Below are 20,511 nucleotides of genomic sequence, written 5' to 3'. Positions count from 1 at the left end.
ATCCTACTTGCGGGGAGAAATCACATGTTATGAATTCACTATGAGGAGACACCCGCTTTCCGTAATCCATCCTTCAGTGGCTTCGACTACTCTAGTAGCATGTCTCGTCGACGGTTCTGCCCCGCTGTTGCGGCGGTTCGCTTCCAGGGACATAGATATCTTGGAACAGCACGTCCAACCTTGGCTCCGGGATAGGCATATGATTGGCCTCTTCCGCCTCGCGGTCGACCTTGCTGCGAACTTCCTTCTCCATCGCCTTCGCTTCCTCTTCCGAGACGACGCTCCAGGCAATCAATTTATCTTTGAGAACGGCGATGGGGTCATGATCGCGCTCGCTTTGAATCTCCTCTCGGGACCGATATGTTGTGCCTGGATCAGACACCGAATGCCCGGCATATCTGTATGTCTGGAATTCGAACAGCAGCGGTCCGTTGCCGGCGTGGACGAATGATTTCCCGTGTCGCATCGCAGCGAGAACAGCTAGGACATTCATTCCGTCGATGCGCAGGCCGGGGATGTACTGGCCGCGCTTATAGTACTCGGTCATTGCGGATGACCTTTCCGCGGAGGTGCCCATGCCATACCTGTTGTCTGAGAGGAAGGCTTTCAGCACCACGTCCGCATCGGGGTTTGCTATAGGAAGCAATTTAAGGGGTAACTTACTCTCGCAGCAGAAAATGATAGGCAAGTTCCATAATTTAGCCATGTTATAGGCCTCATGGACTTGTCCCTGATTCGCCGCTCCGTCGCCGAAGATGTCAACCGTCACACTGTCATTGTTGTTATACTGCTGAGCAAACGCAATTCCTGCCCCAACTGGAACATGCGATCCTACAATACCATTTCCCCCAAAGAAGTTTTTCCGAAACATGTGGATAGAGCCCCCTCTTCCGTGGGAGATGCCATCTTGACGTCCTAAGAGTTCGCCAAGGATAGACTTGACGGTAGCGCCACGCATCAGGGTGGTTCCGTGGGAGCGGTACGCTGTAATGAGCTTGTCGTCTCTGGAGATTCCATGTTCAACCCCTACTGCAACTGCTTCCTGGCCAATGGATAAATGACAGAAGCCACGGACCTTCCCCTCTTTATACAATTTGTCGGCTGCCAGTTCCATGCGCCTGCGGGGGACATGTTAAACAGGCCCAGAACTGGTTATGGATAGATTGTGTAGAAGCGAAGGGGGTCTGACCTTATCATGAACAAGTCATGGTATAATTGCTTAAGCTGTCCTTTCGTCGTTTCCAGAGTAAGTGGGGGTGGTTCGAGGTTGTAGGTCTCATAGCTTTCTTCCGGGATGGGGACGTTGAATGGCTTGTCGTCTTCCTAAAGGCATAACATACTGTCAGCAATGGTAAGTGAAGAAGGGCTCCGCCCTTTGCTTCACTTACAGTTGGTATGTCTGTGATATCGGCGACGTGCGCCATGCATCGGCGGCCGGGGTAGAATAACCGCGTCCACGGGACAGTCGTCTTGACCTTCAAGGATCCCGACAGCATTGTCGCTAAAGTAGAGATTCCACAGGTCTAGATCTTTCACTACAGTTGGTAGTAGGAAATTAGAGTGCTAGGTTTGAGCTATGACTAAAGTTTGTCGACCAGCGTGGTCGGACTCCCTCACTTAAGTCTTCTCGATAGTCTGGGATCGATCATTATAGTTTGATTAACGTATCTCTGACGCAACGTCAGATAAGGCTTACTCATACATCGTACTGGAACTGCATTGTTACATCGAATATCTGGTCAATTGAGGTCAATGGAAGTATGCTCCAGGCATCTGATACTGGCTGATCCTTGGTTTATACTTGGAAATCCTTGGGCCTGTTTCGAGCGTTCCCCAGACTCGCCTTTATACATTGAAAGCAGACACCACCAGGAAGATTAACCAAGCTCCCAGAAGGGAAACCGTTTCAGGGTTTGTCTCTTTGCATAATAGTCACGATTTGAGATACAGAGACGAATGACTTTCAGAATAAAGTACAGATTTGATGACGAGTCAGAATGGAATCGATTCATCATTGAGCAGGAGCTATGAAGGAGGATGAATTGAACGCCTCGGCATTAGCGGGCGCACAGACCACACACCCCAAGGACGGGTCCGACGCGTTGACGCGATTTGCCTCAAACGGGAAATCAATTTAGCAACCCGCCGACGTACCTGGACAGGGCTTTCAGTCATTCATCTTAACCAGGCGTCACCCACTATCGACTGCCTAGTCCAGTTAATCTCAGTCGCATCCTCTCCTATGGCTCACTGTGAACCTCCAAACAGTTCTTACCGTTCCCATTTGCGATGAAACAAGGGGAGAACACTGTTTCTGCCAGTCACAGCTCATCCTTCCAAACGCCGGACAAGCCCACTTCAGGCGCACGCCTTTCAACAACAGCAAACGCAGCAAATGGGCAGCTCAAATGTGACCTCTCATCGTCTTCCTCGCTTTCTGAAAGGTTGTATAAGAGAAAACCTTTACCTAGCACACTAGACCAGACCACTCTTACACAGATCGACTTTGTGACGCCCACACCACAGCCATCTCGATCGGACGAAAGCCTTCAGTATCTCGATGGAAAGCAGCCGCAGCCGGGTCAGCGGAATGGCCGAGAAGTGATAGACCTCGATGACGATTCCAACAACGATGGCGATCTCCGGCTACCCTCTGGCCGCCAGTCTCGTCGAGCCCGTGGCGTCAGGTTCGAACAAAATCCGAGCGATGCATCGAGCAAGCAATTCAAGACTCCTCGCCAGCGCGAAGTCGACACGAAGCCGAAGCGCAGGAAAATTGGCACTGGCGTCAAGAGCCACAAGCTGGACAAGGATGCGAAAAAGGGGAACAAGACTCTGACGCAGATGGACTATGTGCGACGCTATCTGAAGATAGAGCCAGACGATGAGGTGAAGTTGGAATATACTTATACCACTCCGAAAAAGAGCGATAGGAAGCAGGCAAATCGGCACGTTTCTGATACTTTCGCCTTGCAACCTGACCACTTCTCTGATCAAGAGGCCTCAAGCGGTGGCAAGAAACGGAAACTGAGCATGACGGCTGATACAAAGGTTAAGCTGGACACCGAGGAGCCCTTGGACCCGGGATCTGTGACCCCCCGAGCAAAGCGGGAGCGTGAGATACCGTCATCCCAGTCTCCTCAAAGCTCGAGTCTCGCAGTCATCACATCGTCACAATTCCGTACCGCCACACGTACTCCGCAAAAGCACGATGCGGACGACATTCCAGGTCGGTGTATCAAGCAGGAGTCCCCTTTTCTACGACGGATCAAGGGGGAAGCATCTCAGAGTCCGATGCGTGAAATTCCAGATTCTAATGAAACCCTTCCCTCTACCGTGGTTCCAGACTCTCCGTTACCGTGCAATACTGTATGTGAGGGAACAGGGATTGCGCAGTTATCTGAACACTTGAAGTCGGAAAAGCATGATGAGCCGCATGCAATTAGTGAACATGTCCCAACTACGCAGAGAACTGTGGTATATGAGACAGATGCGGAGACAGATACGGACACAGACTACGGCGATCTGGAAACTGATTTGCCGAATCCCATGGAGACACTTCGAAAAAGAAGAGTACCGCATTATGATCCCGGTGCAGTCAATCTCGAGCATGAGGATGCCTCGGAAGAGAGTTCCCAAGCTCTTCCTCCGGTCACTGCTCCTGAGATGGAAGAGGAGTTAGAGCAGCCGCTTCTGGATGACAACCCTACTTCGGATGCATCAATATACTACCAGAGGATACAGCCAGCGACTCAATTTCCTCTCGGACCAGTGCCAAACCTAAATACTCAAAGACTAGCGGAACTCTTCCCGGACGACCTCAACGATGAAAGCATTGCTACTATGTCATTGACAGAGTCATCTTCCAGAACGCCCAAACGCATGAGTAATGCATCTGATACCAACGGGCTGGATCATGATCCGCACAAATCCACAGAGATTGTTCCAGAATCTTCGCCCATTGTCCGACAGGACGATGGCGGAAGGGCCAGCTTTCGGACACCTGCCCAGCGTCTTGCTTCCCGTGATATAGTGCAGGTCGAGTCATCTCAGCCAGCAGACAGGCATCGAACTCGGTCCCAGGGTCAAGATGATTCAGGCCCTCGGGGTATATTCAGGAAGAGTGACCTACTTACATCAAGCGTGATGGAAAGCATTCCCATGCCGATGTTTTTACTGGACAGCCAGGACAGTATTGGTGAGCCTTACAGCTCACAGCAGGGATCGTAACTCTTGACGAATGCAATTCCAAGACAGAGATATTATATATAATGCTATGAATATATGAATGACGAGCAAATTTAATACATCAAACACTGCCTTCATGCCTCTTCTTATCGCATTGTGTGTAGACGTGGGGGCGGTCGGGCCGTTGTAACCCCGGGAACGGAACCGCCGATTGACTGACTGACCCCCACCGCAGCTCCGCTCCGTCATTTGATCTCCCAACTCCAACCCGCTCATTATCTCCAACTGACAGAGATGGATGTAGCGTACGATCATATTCAGGAGGAGATCTACTCCTCCAACGACTCCTCGAAGAAAGAAGCCGACCAGAACGAACCCACTAAGACGGAGCACTCGAACGTCGACCTCAACGCCGAGCTCCAAGAAACATTCCGCGCCTTTTCCGCCAGCCCCTGGGGTGCACGCTTAGGTGGACTATGGGATAACGTCCGCAAGCAGGGCGAGAGCTACTACGAAGGGGCCCGTCAGGAATATGCTGCCGCGAGCGAAGAGGCCGCCAAGGGCTTTTCCGACCTGAGGAGCAGCATCGTCGGGCGCACGCGGGGTCTCTCCCTGAGCACGGCGTTCAGCTCAGGGGCCACCGGCACCGACGCCAGCACCAGCAAGGACGAGGCCCCCACGCCGACCGGTACTACCTCCAAGGTAGAGGTGGATGCGACACCACCAGCACAGGGCGAGAAGGGCCTTGACCCCGGGGCTGCTGCGTCGGCTTCCAACCCCGGGGAGGGGTTCCTTTCCCGCTTCAAGGCCGAGGCGGCTCGCCGGCTGAAAGAGATCGAGAAGGCGGAGGAGGCTGCCGACGAGGCGATCTTACGCTTTGGCATGAACATCGGCCAGAAGCTGCGCGATGCGGTCAGCATTGTGCCTCCCAGCAGCGAGTCGTCTGGCGATAAGCTTCTGTTTGAGAGCAAGGATGCGGAGGGGAAGCGGGTCATTCACGCCACGCGCTTCGAGGCCCAGCTACACGTTATCCATTCTACCCTGGATAGCTTCACCAATGATCCGGTTAGCGAGCTCTGGCCTGCGTTCAAGCAGGAGTTCAAGATCGCTGAGAAGACCGATGCGATCGCCGCCGATCTCGAGAAGTACCCTGAGCTGCGCTCGGCGATGGAGAAGCTTGTCCCGGAGCAGGTGGACTACGCTACCTTCTGGTGCAGATACTACTTCCTTCGTCTGGTTATTGAGACTGAGGAGCAGAAGCGCAAGGAACTTTTGCAGGGTACGTCATTTTGTTCATACTTTCTGTGCCTTGGGCTAAAACCTCGCTGGCTCCGACATTCTTGGACTTGTGGTCGGCTTCTTTTCATAGAACCACTCTTACTAATGCTCGACTATAGGTGCAACCGTCGATGACGAGGAAGTGAAGTGGGACGATGACTCCGACGAGGAAACTGACTCCCCATCCACACCTCAAGTCAAGTCAAACGCCGCGGCCGCCCCAACCACTACCACTCAGACCGCCACTCCTGTCGCCCCCGTTGCTACAACTGTTACGACCGTTGCTGCTACCGCAAAGCCCGCCAACCCAACCGAACCCCGCCGCTCCAACGACCAACAATCCCAGCCCGACAGCGAATCCAGCTACGACCTCGTCAGCGGAGCCACCAGCCGCACCCCCGCAAGCCCCAAGGAGAAGCCCAAAGACGACGACAGTGATGACGACTGGGAGTAAATGTCTTTTTCCCACGTAATATCAATGGTCTTGGCCTTCCCCCGCTCGTTCCTGTGGACTTGCATCCCCAGGAATGAAGCGCTTCTCAAGTACCTCCCCCATCTCAAACCGATCACACCCGACCGCTGGCTGGTCTGAAGGATTCGAAATCCCTTCCACACTTACTAGTCTTTTTGCAAGGAGTCACGGTTGTCCCTTCAATTCCAGCTTCTTTACGGCGTTAGAATTCCGTTGATATCAAATCTTCCTTCCAATTTTAATCACGTGCTTACCGCCCCTGTCTTGGTGACATGCGTCTGAGCTCGTTTTCTCATGCCTTGATCTGCCTGTTGTTAAGAGTAATACACCAATAGGGATCTTGGCTCTGCTCCTTGATAGGTACCAGACAGTCTATCTATCTACGAACTTCATCCTTGTATACATCACGGATAGGTAACCGGCCGTAGAGGCAGGACAGTCGTTCTTTCTATCTTGTTCAAAGCTTCGTAGATCATTACTTTAGATCATCTAGATTATGCTATCATGTACATACGGTTCGACAACAATAAACATATCCGAAAGTCTTCGCCAATTCATCAATCAGACGGGCGAACGACCCTCGGGCTCCTCGACACTGGGCACGGGAGTGGACCGTCTCGACAGCGGCGACCCTCTGCGGGACGATCTCTCCTCGACATTCAGCGACGAGGCACCACCGCGCAGCCCACCATGCCGCCGCATCCCCCCGCTAGCAGCCGACAGGGGCGTCTCGGGCGTGGCCTCGCGGGAGCGAAGATGGTAGCCGCGGACGCGGTCGCTGGGGGAGAAAGGGTACTCGGACTCGTCGCCGCGGCCGTAGCGCAGCGGGGTGGTGCCGCGGGCGAAGTCGTCGGGACCAGCCCAGGCGTACTGGTAGTCCTCGCCGCGGCGCTTGACGGGGCTCTCGTCGTAGGGGTCCCAGCCGACGCGGCGGCGGGCGTCGGCGCGCAGCCGCTGGCGGTGCTGCTCGTCGCCGCCGGCGCCGGTCGTCGAGGACTCCTCCAGGAAGAAGTTGAGCAGCTCGTCGCTGATGGAGAGGTGCGATTGCTGTTGGAATTGCTGGAGCGAGGTCAGCCGGAGGAGCGTCTCCAGCAGGGAGAGCGAGGTGCGGATGTTGTTGAAGTGCGGGTTGGAGACGGTTGCGGTTGCGGTTGCGGTTGCGCGCGGCGAGCGTCTGGATCGTCTGATGGATGGGGATGGGGAGGTCGGGATCGGAGAATTGTGCGTAGGGTTGAGGGACAGTTTGCCCATTGCTTCGGACGTGCTTGCGTCTTCTGCTTCGGCGTCGGAGGTTTCAGAGTCGGACGACTCTTCTTCGTTGTACACTTCGAATGCGATCCATTCTGGGTCTAGGTCCTTGGGTAGTCGCCATTGCGGCGCGATCGAGTCTTCGTGGAAGCTGGGCTTGGGGTCGTCGTTGCCGTCGCCGTCACCACTGCGTGAATGGTTGAGTTGCGCGTCGAGTTGCGCTTGCAGTTCGTCGGGCTCGTCGGGCTCGTCGTCGTCCTGGCTGTCGTATGCGAAGGACACGTTGCCCAGCTCCGACTCGTCGCGCTCCAGCATGCGGCGCGGCGGGATGGCGTTGATGTCCCGTTTGAGCAGGAGGACTGGGTTGTTCGTTTCTCCATCCGTGCTGATGTTCAGGATCTTGCCGGTGTCCGCGTAGAAGATCTTGGAGATTTGGTGGATGGGGAGGATCTCGCGCAGCCCTGCCGTGCTGACTCCTTCGAAGTTCTCGGGCTGCGCTTCGTCTTCGTCGAAGGTGTGCACTCGTCCGTCGTCTAGGTCCTCGACTATGAGCACCTGGTAAGCGAATTCGTCTACTCGCGCGTCCCCGGGGAGGCGTATGTTTCGCATGTGTTGGTGTTGTGGGTTCGTCGCCAGGTCCATGGGTACGCGGCGCACTTTCAGTCGAGCCTTGTGCATGACCTCTTTCCAAGTCGCCTCGCGTACGCCGTCCTCGTCATGCGGCCGTAGGTGGCTTGCAAAGAGCATGTACATTGATAGCGTGAACGTAGGCCCGATCTGCACCGCGTGCGACGGTGACATGGAATACTGGGTGTCGCCAGCTGTCAGGAACGTGCTCGCTTGCAGCAGACGCGAGGGAGATACGGTCGATGGTAGGTTGGTCGACAGCTTGGCGCCCGACGTCGTGATGGCTAGATTCATCAGTGGTACCGCATCTTCGATCCGGACAAGTAACTTCTTGATGTCCCGGATGATATGTTGGATTTCTCTCTGCTGCTTCGAGCGATCGCGATTCGGGTTGGCTCCTCTCGCGTACAGCTCTTCCGAGGTCGCAGCTTTTGCTAGTCGTTGCCCTAGAGCTTGTATGTCCCATCGTAGAGACTTGGTGAGGAAGACTGCTGACTCTAGCGACGTGTTTCCTCTTGCAGCGCTGGTGTGGGAAGTTAGAGCTTTCTTCATATTGCTCTTGGCTATGTAGAAACTCACATAAGCTCGATCATGTCGATGGCAGGAGAGATGACCTGGGATCTGTCTTCAGCATCATGTTTCCCGCGTGAGGGTCTTGGAGCGAGTGGAATATACCTGGATCTTGCTTTCTAAGCGGTGCTGCAGCGTGAGCAGCTCGTCTTTCTCCTCGCAGTTATCGACATTCTAAGACTACGTCAGTCACGAAACCTGTCTGGAGTATCTAGCGAACAGATTAACAGAAGGTAACAGACTTTGAGCAGCCGCGATGATTGACGGATGGCGTATTTGGCTGTTATGGCGATTCCCGAGCTATACGTTCACTCAGTGAGCTGCCAAACAAGACCAGGCGAAGAATCGATTCATACCGAATGGCATAATTCATTGCCTGCTGGGTGAGCTATGAGGGAAGTCAGTTTCTAGACAGTGCGCCAGGAAGATGATCTGCCATATGAGCTCACTCTTGTCAAGAAAGCGTCCATTTTGCCTTAGATGTATGGCAGCTGCAGAGTGGTGTAGATCGGCGATAGCTGCTGTATGCAACTGGCCCGTTGGCGGCGGCCCTGTGTTGTTCTGCGGTAGAGTATTTGTTTTGGTTTGGCGACCAGGACACCATATGTGGAATATGGACTTATTCTTTTCTTCTTCTTGGTCACCAGCTACGAGCTCGCAGTCCGCTTTCAGCATCCATCATTCAGTGTCAGTCATAAAACGCAACAAACAATGCAAAACATCCCACTTTGACGCGGCAAACGCAACACACGCGGGAAGGCGGGGAAGAGAAGAAGAAAGGCGTAGCTGAGTCAGCCCGCGCAAAATCAATCGGGCTCTGGAGAAAAAACGCCCCTCATTCGGCCTTTCATCTTGTCTCGCACCCCTCATTCCCGTCTTCCAGACCTTTCACCTGACTTCCTGGGACGTCCTGTGAGTTGTTTGCTCTACTTTGCTGCAGTTTCTCCAGCGTTCCTACATCATGGCCAACCAGGCTCCCGATTCCTGGGAAGATGAGCTCTCTCAGCAGACGGAAAACGTGAACTTGAACAACAACCGTCGCCCTCAACAATTCAGCTATCAGGGCTCGAGCTTCACCCCTGGCGCGGCTTCTTTCACGCCCGGCGCTGCAGCTTTTGTGCCCGGTCAGCAGTCGTACGGATATCCTCAGTACAACCAGCAACAGTACGGATACCCCCAGCAGCAGCCCTACGGCCAGTACGGCGCTCAATACGGAGCCTATGCTCAGCAGCCCGGTCACAACCAATACTACAACCAGCAGCAGTACGGTGGCTATCAACAGCAGCAGCAGCAGCAGCAGCAGCAGCAGCCCCAGCAGACCCAGCAACAGCCCAGGCCCGCTGCCGAGTCCAAGCCCGCTGCCCCCAAGGTCCTGAGCATCGGCGGCGATGCTGCTCCGAAAGCTAAGGTCCTTTCGATTGGCGGCGCCAGTGACTCCCCTAACGCTCCCAAGACCAAGGTTCTGAGCATCGGTACCCCTACATCTTCCGCGACTTCGGGTACGACCACCCCCGGCGATACCAAGGGCACTGCTGCCGCCGACGCTGCCGCTAAGGTGACGGCTTCCAAGGCCATTGATAAGACGGAAAAGAAAGCGGAGGCCAAGGCTGCTGCTAGCGGCAAGTCTTCCCCTGCGCCCGCCTCCGGCCGCTCAAGCCCGGGAAGGGCCAGCCCGACCCGCGCCGAGATTGCTAAGGCTGCCCGCGCCGCCGATGTCGTCGCCCAGGAGCAAAAGGCCGATGTCGACGAGGCCACCTTGAACGAACTTTACGGCGAGCTTGAGAAGAAGGAGCATGTCAACGTTGTGTTCATCGGACACGTTGATGCGGGTAAATCCACGCTTGGTGGTGCGATTCTGGTATCCACTGGCATGGTTGATGAGCGTACTTTGGAGAAGTACAAGAGAGATGCCAAGGAAGCCGGTCGTGAGACTTGGTACCTTTCCTGGGCCTTGGATCTCAACCCTGAGGAGCGCGCTGTAAGTTTTGTCTTTTGCCCGCCTACGTCAACGGATTGGCTAACAAAAGCAGAGTATGATCCCCACCCTGTTACTCCCCGCCAGTTGAATTATTAGATAATCCGTCTCCAGACTAACCGCCTACCTTTCTATACAGAGGGCAAGGTATGTATCACTACGCTTTCGGACTGAACTCAATAGTGGCTAATAATGAAACATAGACTGTGGAAGTCGGTCGTGCTCATTTCCAACTCAACCGCGAGGATGGTGTTGAGAGACATTTCTCCATCCTGGACGCCCCTGGTCACAAGGTATGTTATTTGGCCATCATATTCCCTATCCAGAGGCCCCCGAAATGTTCCAAAGTCTCCTGTCTCTCTTTGTCTTCATTTCCTCCTATTACTCCAATTTCTCCAAAACTCCGGTTGCACAAATCATCAATCCCAATGAAGCTAATTGAATGATAGGCCTATGTGCACCACATGATTGGCGGAGCCACCCAAGCCGACGTGGGTTGCTTGGTTATCTCTGCACGTAAGGGTGAGTATGAGACGGGTTTCGAGAAGGGTGGTCAAACGAGAGAGCACGCTCTGCTTGCGAGAAACACCGGAGTTAGAAAGCTAGTCATTGCCGTCAACAAGATGGATGACCCTACCGTCGAGTGGAGCCAAGCTCGGTTCAAGGAGTGCGTTACCCTCCTAAGTATCCTGCCATTCTCGTCATGATTTCGTGCTAATTAATAACAGATGTACTGTCAAGGTTGGCAAATACCTTATGGGATTGGGATATAAGAGTGAAGGTATAGAACATGATTTCCCGCTAGCAAGATATGTTGCACTAATTTTAACATTCAAATCCAGACTTGACATTCATGCCGATCAGCGCGCAGACATTGGTTAACCTTAAGGATCGGGTGAGTACAAGTCATCTATATCAAAGAATTAACATGCTAACTCTCCGTAGGTGCCGAAAGAAGTGTGCCCTTGGTACGATGGACCATCGTTGCTGGAATACCTCAGCAAGATGGAACTGCCCCCTAGAAAGCTGAACGCACCTTTCATGATGGCTCTCAGCGCGAAGTACCGCGATATGGGTGAGAGAACCACTAGGCATTCCAACAGCAACTGCGCTAACACACACTAGGAACTATGGTTGAAGGCAAGATCGATAGCGGAATCGTTAAGAAGCAGCAAAACCTCATTGTTATGCCAAGCAAGACCAAGGTTGAGGTTGCCGCTTTGTACGGAGAAACCGAAGGTAATACCATAGCTCCTAAAAATATACGGCTGGCCACAAGGCTAACTCTCGGAAGACGAAATTGCGACTGGAAGCTGCGGTGACCAAGTAAGAATGCGCCTTCGGGGTGTCGAAGAAGAGGATCTTCTTCCTGGCTTCGTTCTATGCTCCCCTAGACGTCTGGTTCACTGTGTCTCTGCCTTCGAAGCCAAGATTAAGATCCTGGAAATGAAGAGCATCCTCTCTGCCGGTTTCAACTGTGTTATGCACGTGCACTCGGCTGTGGAGGAAGTTACTGTTGCTGCGCTTTTGCACAAGGTAAGTTTGGATTGGATACGCACACCGCACCGCGCGGCTTGTTAACTTTTGATGTAGCTTGAGCCTGGTACCGGCCGCAGATCGAAGCGCCCCCCTCCTTTCGCCAACAAGGGAGTAAGTTTTCAAGTTTGATAACACTCTTGGTTACTTTTACTAATTGTTTCAAAGATGACCGTTATTGCACGGATCGAAGTCACCAGCACTGCCGGTCAAGTTTGTGTTGAGCCCTTCTCGTACTCCGAGCAGATGGGTAGATTCACTTTGCGTGATCAGGTGAGCAGCTCTTTTAAGCATACTGGCATGGTAAACACGCTAATGTATTCGCCCAGGGACAAACCATTGCTATTGGTATGATCACCAAGCTCATCGAGAATGACGAGGTTGTTGCCGAGTAAATGCGCGAACACATGGTCTTTTGGCATTTCCTATCTCCCAATCTATTTTTCCGCGGCCAACAGCGATGATCCATCGGGTTGGTTAGAATATCGGGTGGCATGGGTGGGAACTGGCTCGACAACGACAAATCTATAACGTTGGCTGATGATGATGAATGTTATTTTTCCTTTTCGTGATCCCTATTTCATTATTTGCTGCCTGCTCGATATAAAAGCGACTACAAGAATTGCCCGCGACCCAGTATCGCAATACATACATCAGACTAAAAGGGTCTTGTGAAGTAACCATGGCAGTGTATTTATCTATCTATATCAAGGGGAATCGGAATACATACAGCTCATAGAAGAAGAAGAAGAAGAAACAGAGAATCATAACCTTGAAGGGCTCAAATCACCGACGCTTCTTAGACACGACCGTCGTAAACCCATCCTCATCCACTTCAGGCTCCGGCTTCTCCCTCGGTGCGGCATGCACCAACGCCGGGACGGCAGCATCATCCATATCGACATCCATACCATCTTCATCGTCATCATCCTCCTCGTCATCATCACTATCCCCCTCCGCCACACCCCGCTGAATGCCGGCCACAGCCTGCTGGGCCCCGCCCTTCCGCTGATACGCCTCCCACAGCGCCTGGATGGGCCCGTACTCGCCGCGCTCCGTCTGCCCCTTCATCTCCATGATCTGGTCCGCGACTGTCGCCGCGCTCTCGTCGTCCACGTCCACGTCGAACTCGTCCGTCATCACCTGCACCAGCACATCCTCTAGGTCGTACGCGTCCGTCTCCGGCCGCTCCGCCAGCATCTCCGAGATCGCCCCGCACAGCCAGTCGCGCTTGTCTGCTGACGTCGGCCCGCCCCAGTTCGATTGCACTGCCAGTGTCAGCGCTGGCCAGTCGTTCAGCGCGAGTGTGATGCCTAGGTCCAGGTAGTTGGTTCCGTTCGGAGCGGTCGTGCTCGGTGTGGGGTCGGTGGGGGTCGTCATTTTGATGGAGAGGTTTTTTTTTTTGGTATCGATGCGATTAGGGGGAGGAGGAGTGTGATAGAGAATTTGTTGCGTGAGCGAGAGGGTTGGAGGTTAGGATTGAGTTGTTGAGTTGAGTGTGGTTGTTGTTTGCGATGCGGGCCTTTGCGGCGGATGGCGGGGCTGGGTCTCGGGGGATTTGAGTACCGTGTTGGAGAATTGGGCGGGAAGTGAAGTTTTTCTGAAAATCGAAGGTTGTGTATTGTGATGCTATTACGTGAAGAAAAATAGATAGAGTAAATATGAGAACCAAAAGGATGAGCGCTGGCGCTTCTCTTGTGTCTGGATAGCTACTGAATTTTTTTCGATACTGATGCTAGTTATCGGGTGGCTGATTAGATAGATAAGCGGGTCAGGTGACTTTGCTGCAAGGGCACCGCTTCCGATGTTCCAGTTTGAAGTATGTACTGCACAGGAACAGCCCTAGTCCTTTCCCCAGGCTACAGATACTGGTCGTTTCTTCCTTAGCAACGTACTTATCCCTCTAAATCTGATTCTCAATCAGTATACCAACCGGACTCCTCACCAAGGTCCCCATGGACTTCATTGCCAGGCCAGTACTCGTGCAGGGTGCCTCTTTCTATCCTTCCTTGAATTTGATCAAAGAAGAATCTGATGATTCGAAGAGTCATGCTCACATCGCTGCCGGCATTGTGCCAGTCGCTAGCGAGCATGACATCTTCAGGGTATAATCTTCGAAACAGTTTTCCCAACCTCAGAGACGCACTGTTAGCATCAAGCTTGAGGGACCTTCTCACACTTGACCACCACGACAAGGGACACTCAGAACGATCAGGCTCAGGTGGGAGTAAGTCTGCCCGGCCCACGGACTCTAAACCATATTTCAGGCAAAGGTAGTCCTTGTTCGTCGAACTCCAGTCCAACAGTTTCCCAAGCCTGCCATGCTTCTCGGTATAACACTCAAGCATTTGTGCGATCTCAGCCCATGTATGGCCTGAGGTCCGCTCAGACCAATCTCCCTCACCATAGTGAGTTTTCAGCATGCTTAAAGCCATATAATAGGCTTCGCTTCGTATATCAACGGCGAGAGAAAGAATGTGGTCTGCAAGCTTGCGGACGGACATCCCGTGATCAATTTTGGTACAGGGGATGATCCAATCCTCATCAGCATTAGCCAGAGCGAGCTCAAATACGCCCAGGTGCCCAAACCGTGGCAGCAACAGCGGGGAATACTCGACGTCTAGGACGCCGACGTTCTTCGGCTTGCTCGACCACAACTTCATCACGCGATCAATCTCAGGGCTTCGCTTGAAATGGACTCTCGCGCTTCGCCAATTGAAGTTGCCGCCACTGGGTGACCGTGGCAGATGTCTGCGATTGCCGGCTGTTGTTGGCCCGGAGCATAGGTGCTCATCCCTCTCCAAGAGAGAAATAAAGTGTCTCCTGCATATGGAGCATTTAAGTGACGCACAGGCTGCCTGATGGTTTCTCCAACCCGAGAATGAGGCAAAGCTTCTCTTGCAATATGGGCAATTGATCGAACAGCAGCTTGAAATGTGTTCTCGCAGCTCTTCGCGCCTCATTCTTGCATCGCAACGGGGGCATTTCACGGCTCTGGTACACACCTTAAGATGCTCCTGGGTCATGTCTCGAGGGATCTTAGCCCCACAGCGACCGCAGCGTATCCGAAGCTTGCGGCATTGGTGCTGGTGCACTTGTAGATTAGAGTTCCAAACCTCTTCGTTGCAGTCAGCACAGGTAAACTTGCCCAATTTGAACCAAGTATCGTCGAGTCCCGGCCCAGGGCAGACGATCAGGTGGAGCAGAAAGCTGTGCTTCACCTCCTGGCCACAATGATGGCATATGCGGAGGATGAGGCCGCCCTCATATTCCTTCGTGGTATCATAATGCAGGTAAATCTCTGCCCAGAATGGCATCCAAACTGGCAGGATCTCCTTCAGCTGACACACGATGGACCACTCCTCGTCTGTAACTCCCGAGGCCGGTTTGCTGTACTTGCCCCATAAGTCTGGACAACTGGGAATATGCCCCAGCAGTCGGTTCCATTTAGCAGGTATGTTACTGACACCGCAATGGAAGCACCGAGCACGGCGTCTTCGATTCACTGACGTTACCTCAAAGTTACTCCTTAGCTCAGTGATCTGGGCTTCTGTAGGCTTTGACGTCCGAACAGGGCATTTTTGAAAATGTGATGAACCCTCTGGTTCAATGCTCTTCCTCTTTGGCATAACTCGTTCTTGTCAGCGGGCAATTTGACCAGAAATCCGTACGGCATGCCGTTTTCGACCGCCACATAGCTCAGCAAAGCAAGGACAAGATTGTTTTCGAAAGGTTTCGTTACCTTGTCCATGTTTGTTCTTGTCTAAAAGAAGAGTTTCTACAGGAAGATCAGCAGGGTAATTATATTTAACCATTTTCAAGCAAAATATGCTTCCCCGTCACTAACCCAATCCACATCTAACATGGAAAGAGTAGTGAAAAACACCTGTATTATATTCATTTTGTTTGTGCGTAGCACCGGTAGTGATCTTCTGCACCTGATCTTAAACATTGCATACAAAGAAACTAGCTGAAGCCATCGTGATAGCTTTCTTATAACCAACATTTTTTGTGCCAGATTTCAAGGAAGCTACTCAAGCGCTCAGGTCTTCCTCCGAGATGTTGAGTAGAAAGATGGAGATTAGCTCCATACCTCTATTTTCGCCTACGCTTGCCTGTACATCACTTCTGAGTGGCTTCGTTGTAGAGTTCTTCGCAGCTCGACGGCAACTGTAGTTATACGCGTAGTGTAGATCACCAGTTCCTTTACAGCGATAATTTGGGATACATTGCATGGGATGGATATGCGATAGGACTCTATTGACTAATAAGCGCATGATCCCAGAAGAAGAAGTAGGAAGGAAGATAGAGATCCGAAAAAGGAGGATCATTCATTCGGCCTTGTTGATTTTTTCAGGCAGCCTTGTCAGAAAATTCCGAACATGGGTTGTTCTAATAACATATTCGTAGTGATTTATATCAACCAGCTATTCGTTTGAGCATATCATTATCGAATAGAGACGGTATTCAGCTATCATTATCATGGAAATGGTTTCAGTATAGACACGAGGAGAAACGGGAGATGCGCTCATTGATCAACGCGCACATGAAATAGAATGACAAAGAATTCTTATTATAACAGTGTATGATTCCCAGTAGACAGTGCCGACCACTAAGAGAGTATTCCTAGGTGCTCCCATCAGCCACGCTCTGAAGTACATCCGTCACCAGCGCAAAGTCCCGCTCTTCCTCCGCCCGCCAATTCGAGATAGCAATTCTGCAAGCTGGTCTCCCATCCCATGAGGTGCCCGAGACAAACATCTTCAAAGTGTCGTTGATTCTCTTTGCTAGACTCTGGTTCAGAGTGTCATCCTTTGCACTGAAAAGCACGACTATGTACGTTTGGTCCAGTAGCGCATCCTTACTGCCAGCTGCTGGCAGGATGTTGTACGCTGGATGATCATATAGCCAACCGGCAATCATCCTGGCAAGACGGATCTGCTTCTGGAGCATGTCCCTGAATCCGTTTCTCCCATACGCCACAAGCGAGGCGTAGACTGGCAATGCCCTGAAACGTCTCGAGTTCTCCATTCCGTTGTTCAACGGGGATGGTATCGAAGTTTCCCCATTCTGGCCACTGGTCAGATACGCTGCATTTGCATTCTGGAACACATTCATGGCCTCCTCGGGGTGACGGCAAAGGACAAATCCACAGTCATACGGCACGTTGAGCAGCTTGTGCGCGTCACATGCAATTGAGTCTGCCAACTCCATGCCTTCGCAGCCTCGAGTGATAGACGCGAATTCAGCCGTTGGCTCAAGGATACGACCGAAGATGCCGAAGGCGCCATCAACATGAAGCCAGGCGCCGTATTTGTCGCAGAGCACGCGAAGCTTCCTCATCTCATCCAAGCTGGATGTGGCAAAATGACCGGTGTTGACTTCCCCGCAGGATACAGCGACGATGCTAGCTTTGTTGGAGGCCAACTCCGTCTCAAGTTTCTCTAGGTCAAACCGAAGGGGGTCATCATTTCGGCAGGTATTCTTGACGTTCGTACGTCCGATCCCGAGGATGCCAGCAGCCTTTCCCACCGAGGAATGAGGTAACGTCGAGAGAACCTGGATCCCTGAGAGACCTGCCGCTTGCATGACCTCGAACAAGCCAGACTCCCCAACGCTCTTGATGGAAACACCCTTCTTCTCAGCGGCGGTCCGTAGGACGTATTCTCTTCCGCACGCCAGCCCCTGGACATTGCTTGCTGTGGCTCCGGTGGTGAACGTCCCATTGTGCCAAAGGCGTCTATCCAACCGGAGAAGATCGGCCAGCAGACCCAAGGCGGAATATTCAACATCTGTTGCAATTGAGTGCTCCGTAATGTGGACTTGTACGTTTTGGTCATAGGCGGAGACAATGTTGTCTGCGAAAAGCGCGGCAGGAGTGATGCCGCCAGTGACGAAGCCGTAGTAATTGGGGCTTATGCTGCTCCGGTTGAAGGCAGGGACTAATTCGTCCAGAACATGTTGAGTGGTCTGGTCGAATCCCATTCCCTCGTCGCTGAGAGTCTTCGGAAGGGACTCCCTGGCCCGGGCAAGAGCAGCAGCATTAGGGAGGACGCCAGGCTCCCACGTTTGAGTCATCTTCCACAAGTCTTGCTGTAGACGGCCCTGCTCTTGCGCAGTTCTCTGAACATCTTCAAGATCCATGGCTAATGAATCAATTGGGTAGTGCGGAAGTCTGGTTTGTAATGCTCGCAGCTCGTCAAGATGTAGTGATTGTATGATGCAGAGTTGATTAACGATCGTAGCGGATATATATCCTCGACACTAAAGCGGGATTTGGAGACTCGGCTATACTTGCTATGTTGAGACAACCGGGCTTTGAGTGAGCTCCGAGTAATTTCGCTATTTAGAGAACAATTGACTCAATTAATGTTAAAGCATTGACATTCACGCTTCAGTGCTCTTGCCAGAAAGTAAGTACAAGAATCGTCATTCATTCAACTGGGGCGAAAATGGAGATCGGATGGTGGAGAGAAGAGGGAGAGATAGAAGAGAGAAGTGTGAAGCTTAGCGCCGTCGGTTGATACCGCACCCGCACTCCATCCATCGTATTCCTGATACCGGCTCACTAAACCACCGCCAGACTCTCTGCCCCCTCTACTTATACCACGTTTTGCGTGATATTGAACTATCACCCCTTGTGGATTCAAGGTATACTCAGCAAGTCAAGATCGATGGCGGCTAAGCTGATTGATCGGAAGTTCCACAACGTCCCAGGTGCGTGTTTCCCTTGTATATCTCCACCAAAGGAGTGCTGACAAGTGGGGGCTACTGCTTCTTCAGGGAGGCTACGCGTGGCCGAGCTGTTCTTTGACGTTCCTCTCAATTACACCAAGCCTAATGAGGGTACTTTGAGACTTTTTGCTCGGAGCGTTCGGCGTCTAGTTACCCCTGTCGAGCCTAATACCGGCAACAATGACGACAAGCAGCTCCCATGGTTGGTCTACTTGCAGGGTGGCCCGGGGTTCGGATGTCGTCCGCCCCAGGAAATCGGCTGGATAAGTACCGTTCTTGATAAGGGCTACCAAGTACTCATTCTTTTGTACACTTATCCCTGAAACATGCATGCTAATCATGCACATAGGTTCTGTTTCTGGACCAGCGTGGAACTGGCCTCAGCTCGACCATCACGGCGAGCACACTTGCACGACAGGGCAATGCAGTCAAGCAGGCGGAATACCTGAAGCACTTCCGTGCCGACAACATCGTCCGTGACTGTGAGGCCGTCCGTCGCTGTCTCACGACAGACTTTCCCGAAGACAAGCGCAAGTGGAGTGTCATTGGCCAGAGCTTCGGAGGCTTCTGCATTACATCCTACCTTTCCATGTTGTAAGTTAAAAGCCCTGGGCGGTAGCCCGAACAGCATGGATACATGCTAACGATATGCCGTGCGTCAAAGTCCGGAAGGTCTGTCTGAGGCTTTCATCTGCGGTGGACTGCCTCCTCTCGTCAGCGACCCGGACCCTGTCTATGCACGCACATACGGTACACGAATCCCTCCCTCAGAATGACCAGAAAACCGCTAACCCCAAGAAGAAAAGGTCCTTGAGAGAAACAAGGCGTACTATGCCAAGTTCCCCGAAGATGTCGACCGGGTCAAGCAAATCGTTCAGTATCTGAAAGACAACGAGGTTGCGCTGCCTTCCGGCAAGCTCAGCCCCGAACGTTTCCAGCAATTGGGTATTGCCTTCGGAATGCACGGTAAGACACACCCAGATCAACCACTACCATCTCTATTCTAACAGCTTGATTCGCAGGTGGTCTTGACAGCATACACGGTAGAGAAGCCACTCCCCACCTCAACCAGCAACGCCTCAAACTAACAACAAGATAGATCTTGTACTGCGCGCCTGGAGCGACCTGGACGTGCTCGGCTTCCTCACCCACCCGACCCTGACCTCGATCGACAGTCACGGCGGCATGGACAACAACGTCATCTATGCCATTCTCCACGAGGCTATCTACTGCCAGGGGTGAGAACGGCTTCAACAACGCCTGAATCCCGGCCCATTGACTAACGCACCCTCACTTCATTGTAGACAAGCATCCAACTGGTCCGCAGACAGATACCGTGCTTCCAACACAAACTTCCACATCGACACGACTCTGCCCGAGATCCTCTTCACCGGCGAAATGGTAAGCACTCAAACCTTATCAGTCAAAGGACCTACCAACTAAACCCGGTGGAAACAGGTCTACAAGGACATGTTCGACTCGTACACGGAGCTCAAACAGATCAAAGAGGCAGCCGACATCCTCGCGTCGACCAACGACTGGCCGCAGCTCTACGACGAAGCCCAGCTGGCGCGGAACGAGGTCCCCGTCTACGCGGCTACGTACCTCGATGACATGTACGTGCACTTCGACCACGCGCAGAACACGGCCGCCAAGATCAAGGGCATCAAGCAGTTCATCACGAATACCATGTACCACAATGCGATCCGCGCGAAGTCGGATGAGGTGTTCCAGCAGCTGTTTGCTATGCGGGAGGATACCATTGACTAGGCTGGGTTGGAGAAAGGCTAGTGGATTATAGTTATCTAGGGCTCTATTGCTGGGCTCTCCTCCACGATAGCAGGCGTATTCGTGAATTGAGAGATGGTTCTGAAGTAACTTT

At 52.6% G+C, this 20,511-nt stretch overlaps 9 protein-coding genes across 9 annotated transcripts; 4 read left to right on the top strand and 5 right to left on the bottom strand.

Annotated features, from left to right (window-relative positions):
* Positions 1–91: 91 nt before the first annotated feature.
* Positions 92–1,561, bottom strand: BO97DRAFT_382563 (putative pyruvate dehydrogenase E1 component alpha subunit; the record flags this gene model as incomplete). Its single annotated transcript, XM_025693307.1, has 4 exons — positions 1,389–1,561; positions 1,190–1,323; positions 664–1,118; positions 92–591 (listed from the first exon to the last, which is right to left on the bottom strand). The coding sequence occupies exons 1-4, from the start codon at positions 1,494–1,496 to the stop codon at positions 92–94; spliced, it is 1,197 nt and encodes a 398-aa protein (XP_025555414.1). The 5' UTR covers positions 1,497–1,561.
* A 588-nt stretch (positions 1,562–2,149) lies between these two features.
* Positions 2,150–4,297, top strand: BO97DRAFT_129131 (uncharacterized protein). Its single transcript, XM_025690034.1, has one exon. It carries the CDS (start codon positions 2,290–2,292, stop codon positions 4,228–4,230), a length of 1,941 nt encoding a protein of 646 aa, XP_025555413.1. The 5' UTR covers positions 2,150–2,289; the 3' UTR covers positions 4,231–4,297.
* Positions 4,298–4,457: 160 nt separating this feature from the next.
* On the top strand, positions 4,458–6,307 carry BO97DRAFT_360965 (BSD domain-containing protein). Its single transcript, XM_025692385.1, has 2 exons — positions 4,458–5,467; positions 5,586–6,307. The coding sequence occupies exons 1-2, from the start codon at positions 4,483–4,485 to the stop codon at positions 5,918–5,920; spliced, it is 1,320 nt and encodes a 439-aa protein (XP_025555412.1). The 5' UTR covers positions 4,458–4,482; the 3' UTR covers positions 5,921–6,307.
* A 114-nt stretch (positions 6,308–6,421) lies between these two features.
* Positions 6,422–9,071, bottom strand: BO97DRAFT_129119 (RanGTP-binding protein). The gene is made up of 6 exons (XM_025690033.1): positions 8,833–9,071; positions 8,740–8,771; positions 8,626–8,683; positions 8,489–8,557; positions 8,393–8,427; positions 6,422–8,336 (listed from the first exon to the last, which is right to left on the bottom strand). Exons 1-6 carry the CDS (start codon positions 8,851–8,853, stop codon positions 6,500–6,502), a joined length of 2,052 nt encoding a protein of 683 aa, XP_025555411.1. The 5' UTR covers positions 8,854–9,071; the 3' UTR covers positions 6,422–6,499.
* Positions 9,072–9,234: 163 nt separating this feature from the next.
* Positions 9,235–12,607, top strand: BO97DRAFT_402705 (translation termination factor GTPase eRF3). The gene is made up of 12 exons (XM_025694573.1): positions 9,235–10,361; positions 10,497–10,505; positions 10,562–10,651; positions 10,808–11,025; positions 11,087–11,139; positions 11,201–11,253; positions 11,304–11,433; positions 11,484–11,597; positions 11,653–11,894; positions 11,952–12,008; positions 12,063–12,167; positions 12,224–12,607. The coding sequence occupies exons 1-12, from the start codon at positions 9,345–9,347 to the stop codon at positions 12,287–12,289; spliced, it is 2,154 nt and encodes a 717-aa protein (XP_025555410.1). The 5' UTR covers positions 9,235–9,344; the 3' UTR covers positions 12,290–12,607.
* Positions 12,568–13,597, bottom strand: BO97DRAFT_402704 (uncharacterized protein). Its single transcript, XM_025694572.1, has one exon. The coding sequence runs from the start codon at positions 13,272–13,274 to the stop codon at positions 12,681–12,683; it is 594 nt and encodes a 197-aa protein (XP_025555409.1). The 5' UTR covers positions 13,275–13,597; the 3' UTR covers positions 12,568–12,680.
* A 213-nt stretch (positions 13,598–13,810) lies between these two features.
* Positions 13,811–15,523, bottom strand: BO97DRAFT_420564 (uncharacterized protein; the record flags this gene model as incomplete). The annotated part of the gene is made up of 2 exons (XM_025696666.1): positions 13,811–14,551; positions 14,900–15,523. The coding sequence occupies 2 exons, from the start codon at positions 15,521–15,523 to the stop codon at positions 13,811–13,813; spliced, it is 1,365 nt and encodes a 454-aa protein (XP_025555408.1).
* Positions 15,524–16,475: 952 nt separating this feature from the next.
* On the bottom strand, positions 16,476–18,326 carry BO97DRAFT_402703 (pyridoxal phosphate-dependent decarboxylase family protein). The gene has a single exon (XM_025694571.1). The coding sequence runs from the start codon at positions 18,036–18,038 to the stop codon at positions 16,521–16,523; it is 1,518 nt and encodes a 505-aa protein (XP_025555407.1). The 5' UTR covers positions 18,039–18,326; the 3' UTR covers positions 16,476–16,520.
* Positions 18,327–18,465: 139 nt separating this feature from the next.
* On the top strand, positions 18,466–20,475 carry BO97DRAFT_440058 (proline iminopeptidase). The gene is made up of 9 exons (XM_025698040.1): positions 18,466–18,611; positions 18,678–18,922; positions 18,979–19,223; positions 19,294–19,379; positions 19,431–19,595; positions 19,652–19,672; positions 19,729–19,867; positions 19,934–20,030; positions 20,088–20,475. Exons 1-9 carry the CDS (start codon positions 18,569–18,571, stop codon positions 20,397–20,399), a joined length of 1,353 nt encoding a protein of 450 aa, XP_025555406.1. The 5' UTR covers positions 18,466–18,568; the 3' UTR covers positions 20,400–20,475.
* The last annotated feature ends 36 nt before the right edge of the window (positions 20,476–20,511 follow it).

Source organism: Aspergillus homomorphus, assembly GCF_003184865.1.
Source record: "Aspergillus homomorphus CBS 101889 unplaced genomic scaffold BO97scaffold_3, whole genome shotgun sequence".
Classification (NCBI taxonomy): Eukaryota; Fungi; Ascomycota; class Eurotiomycetes; order Eurotiales; family Aspergillaceae; genus Aspergillus; species Aspergillus homomorphus.
The sequence above is the reverse complement of the archived record's forward strand: the minus strand, read 5'-3'. Positions and strand labels throughout refer to the sequence as shown.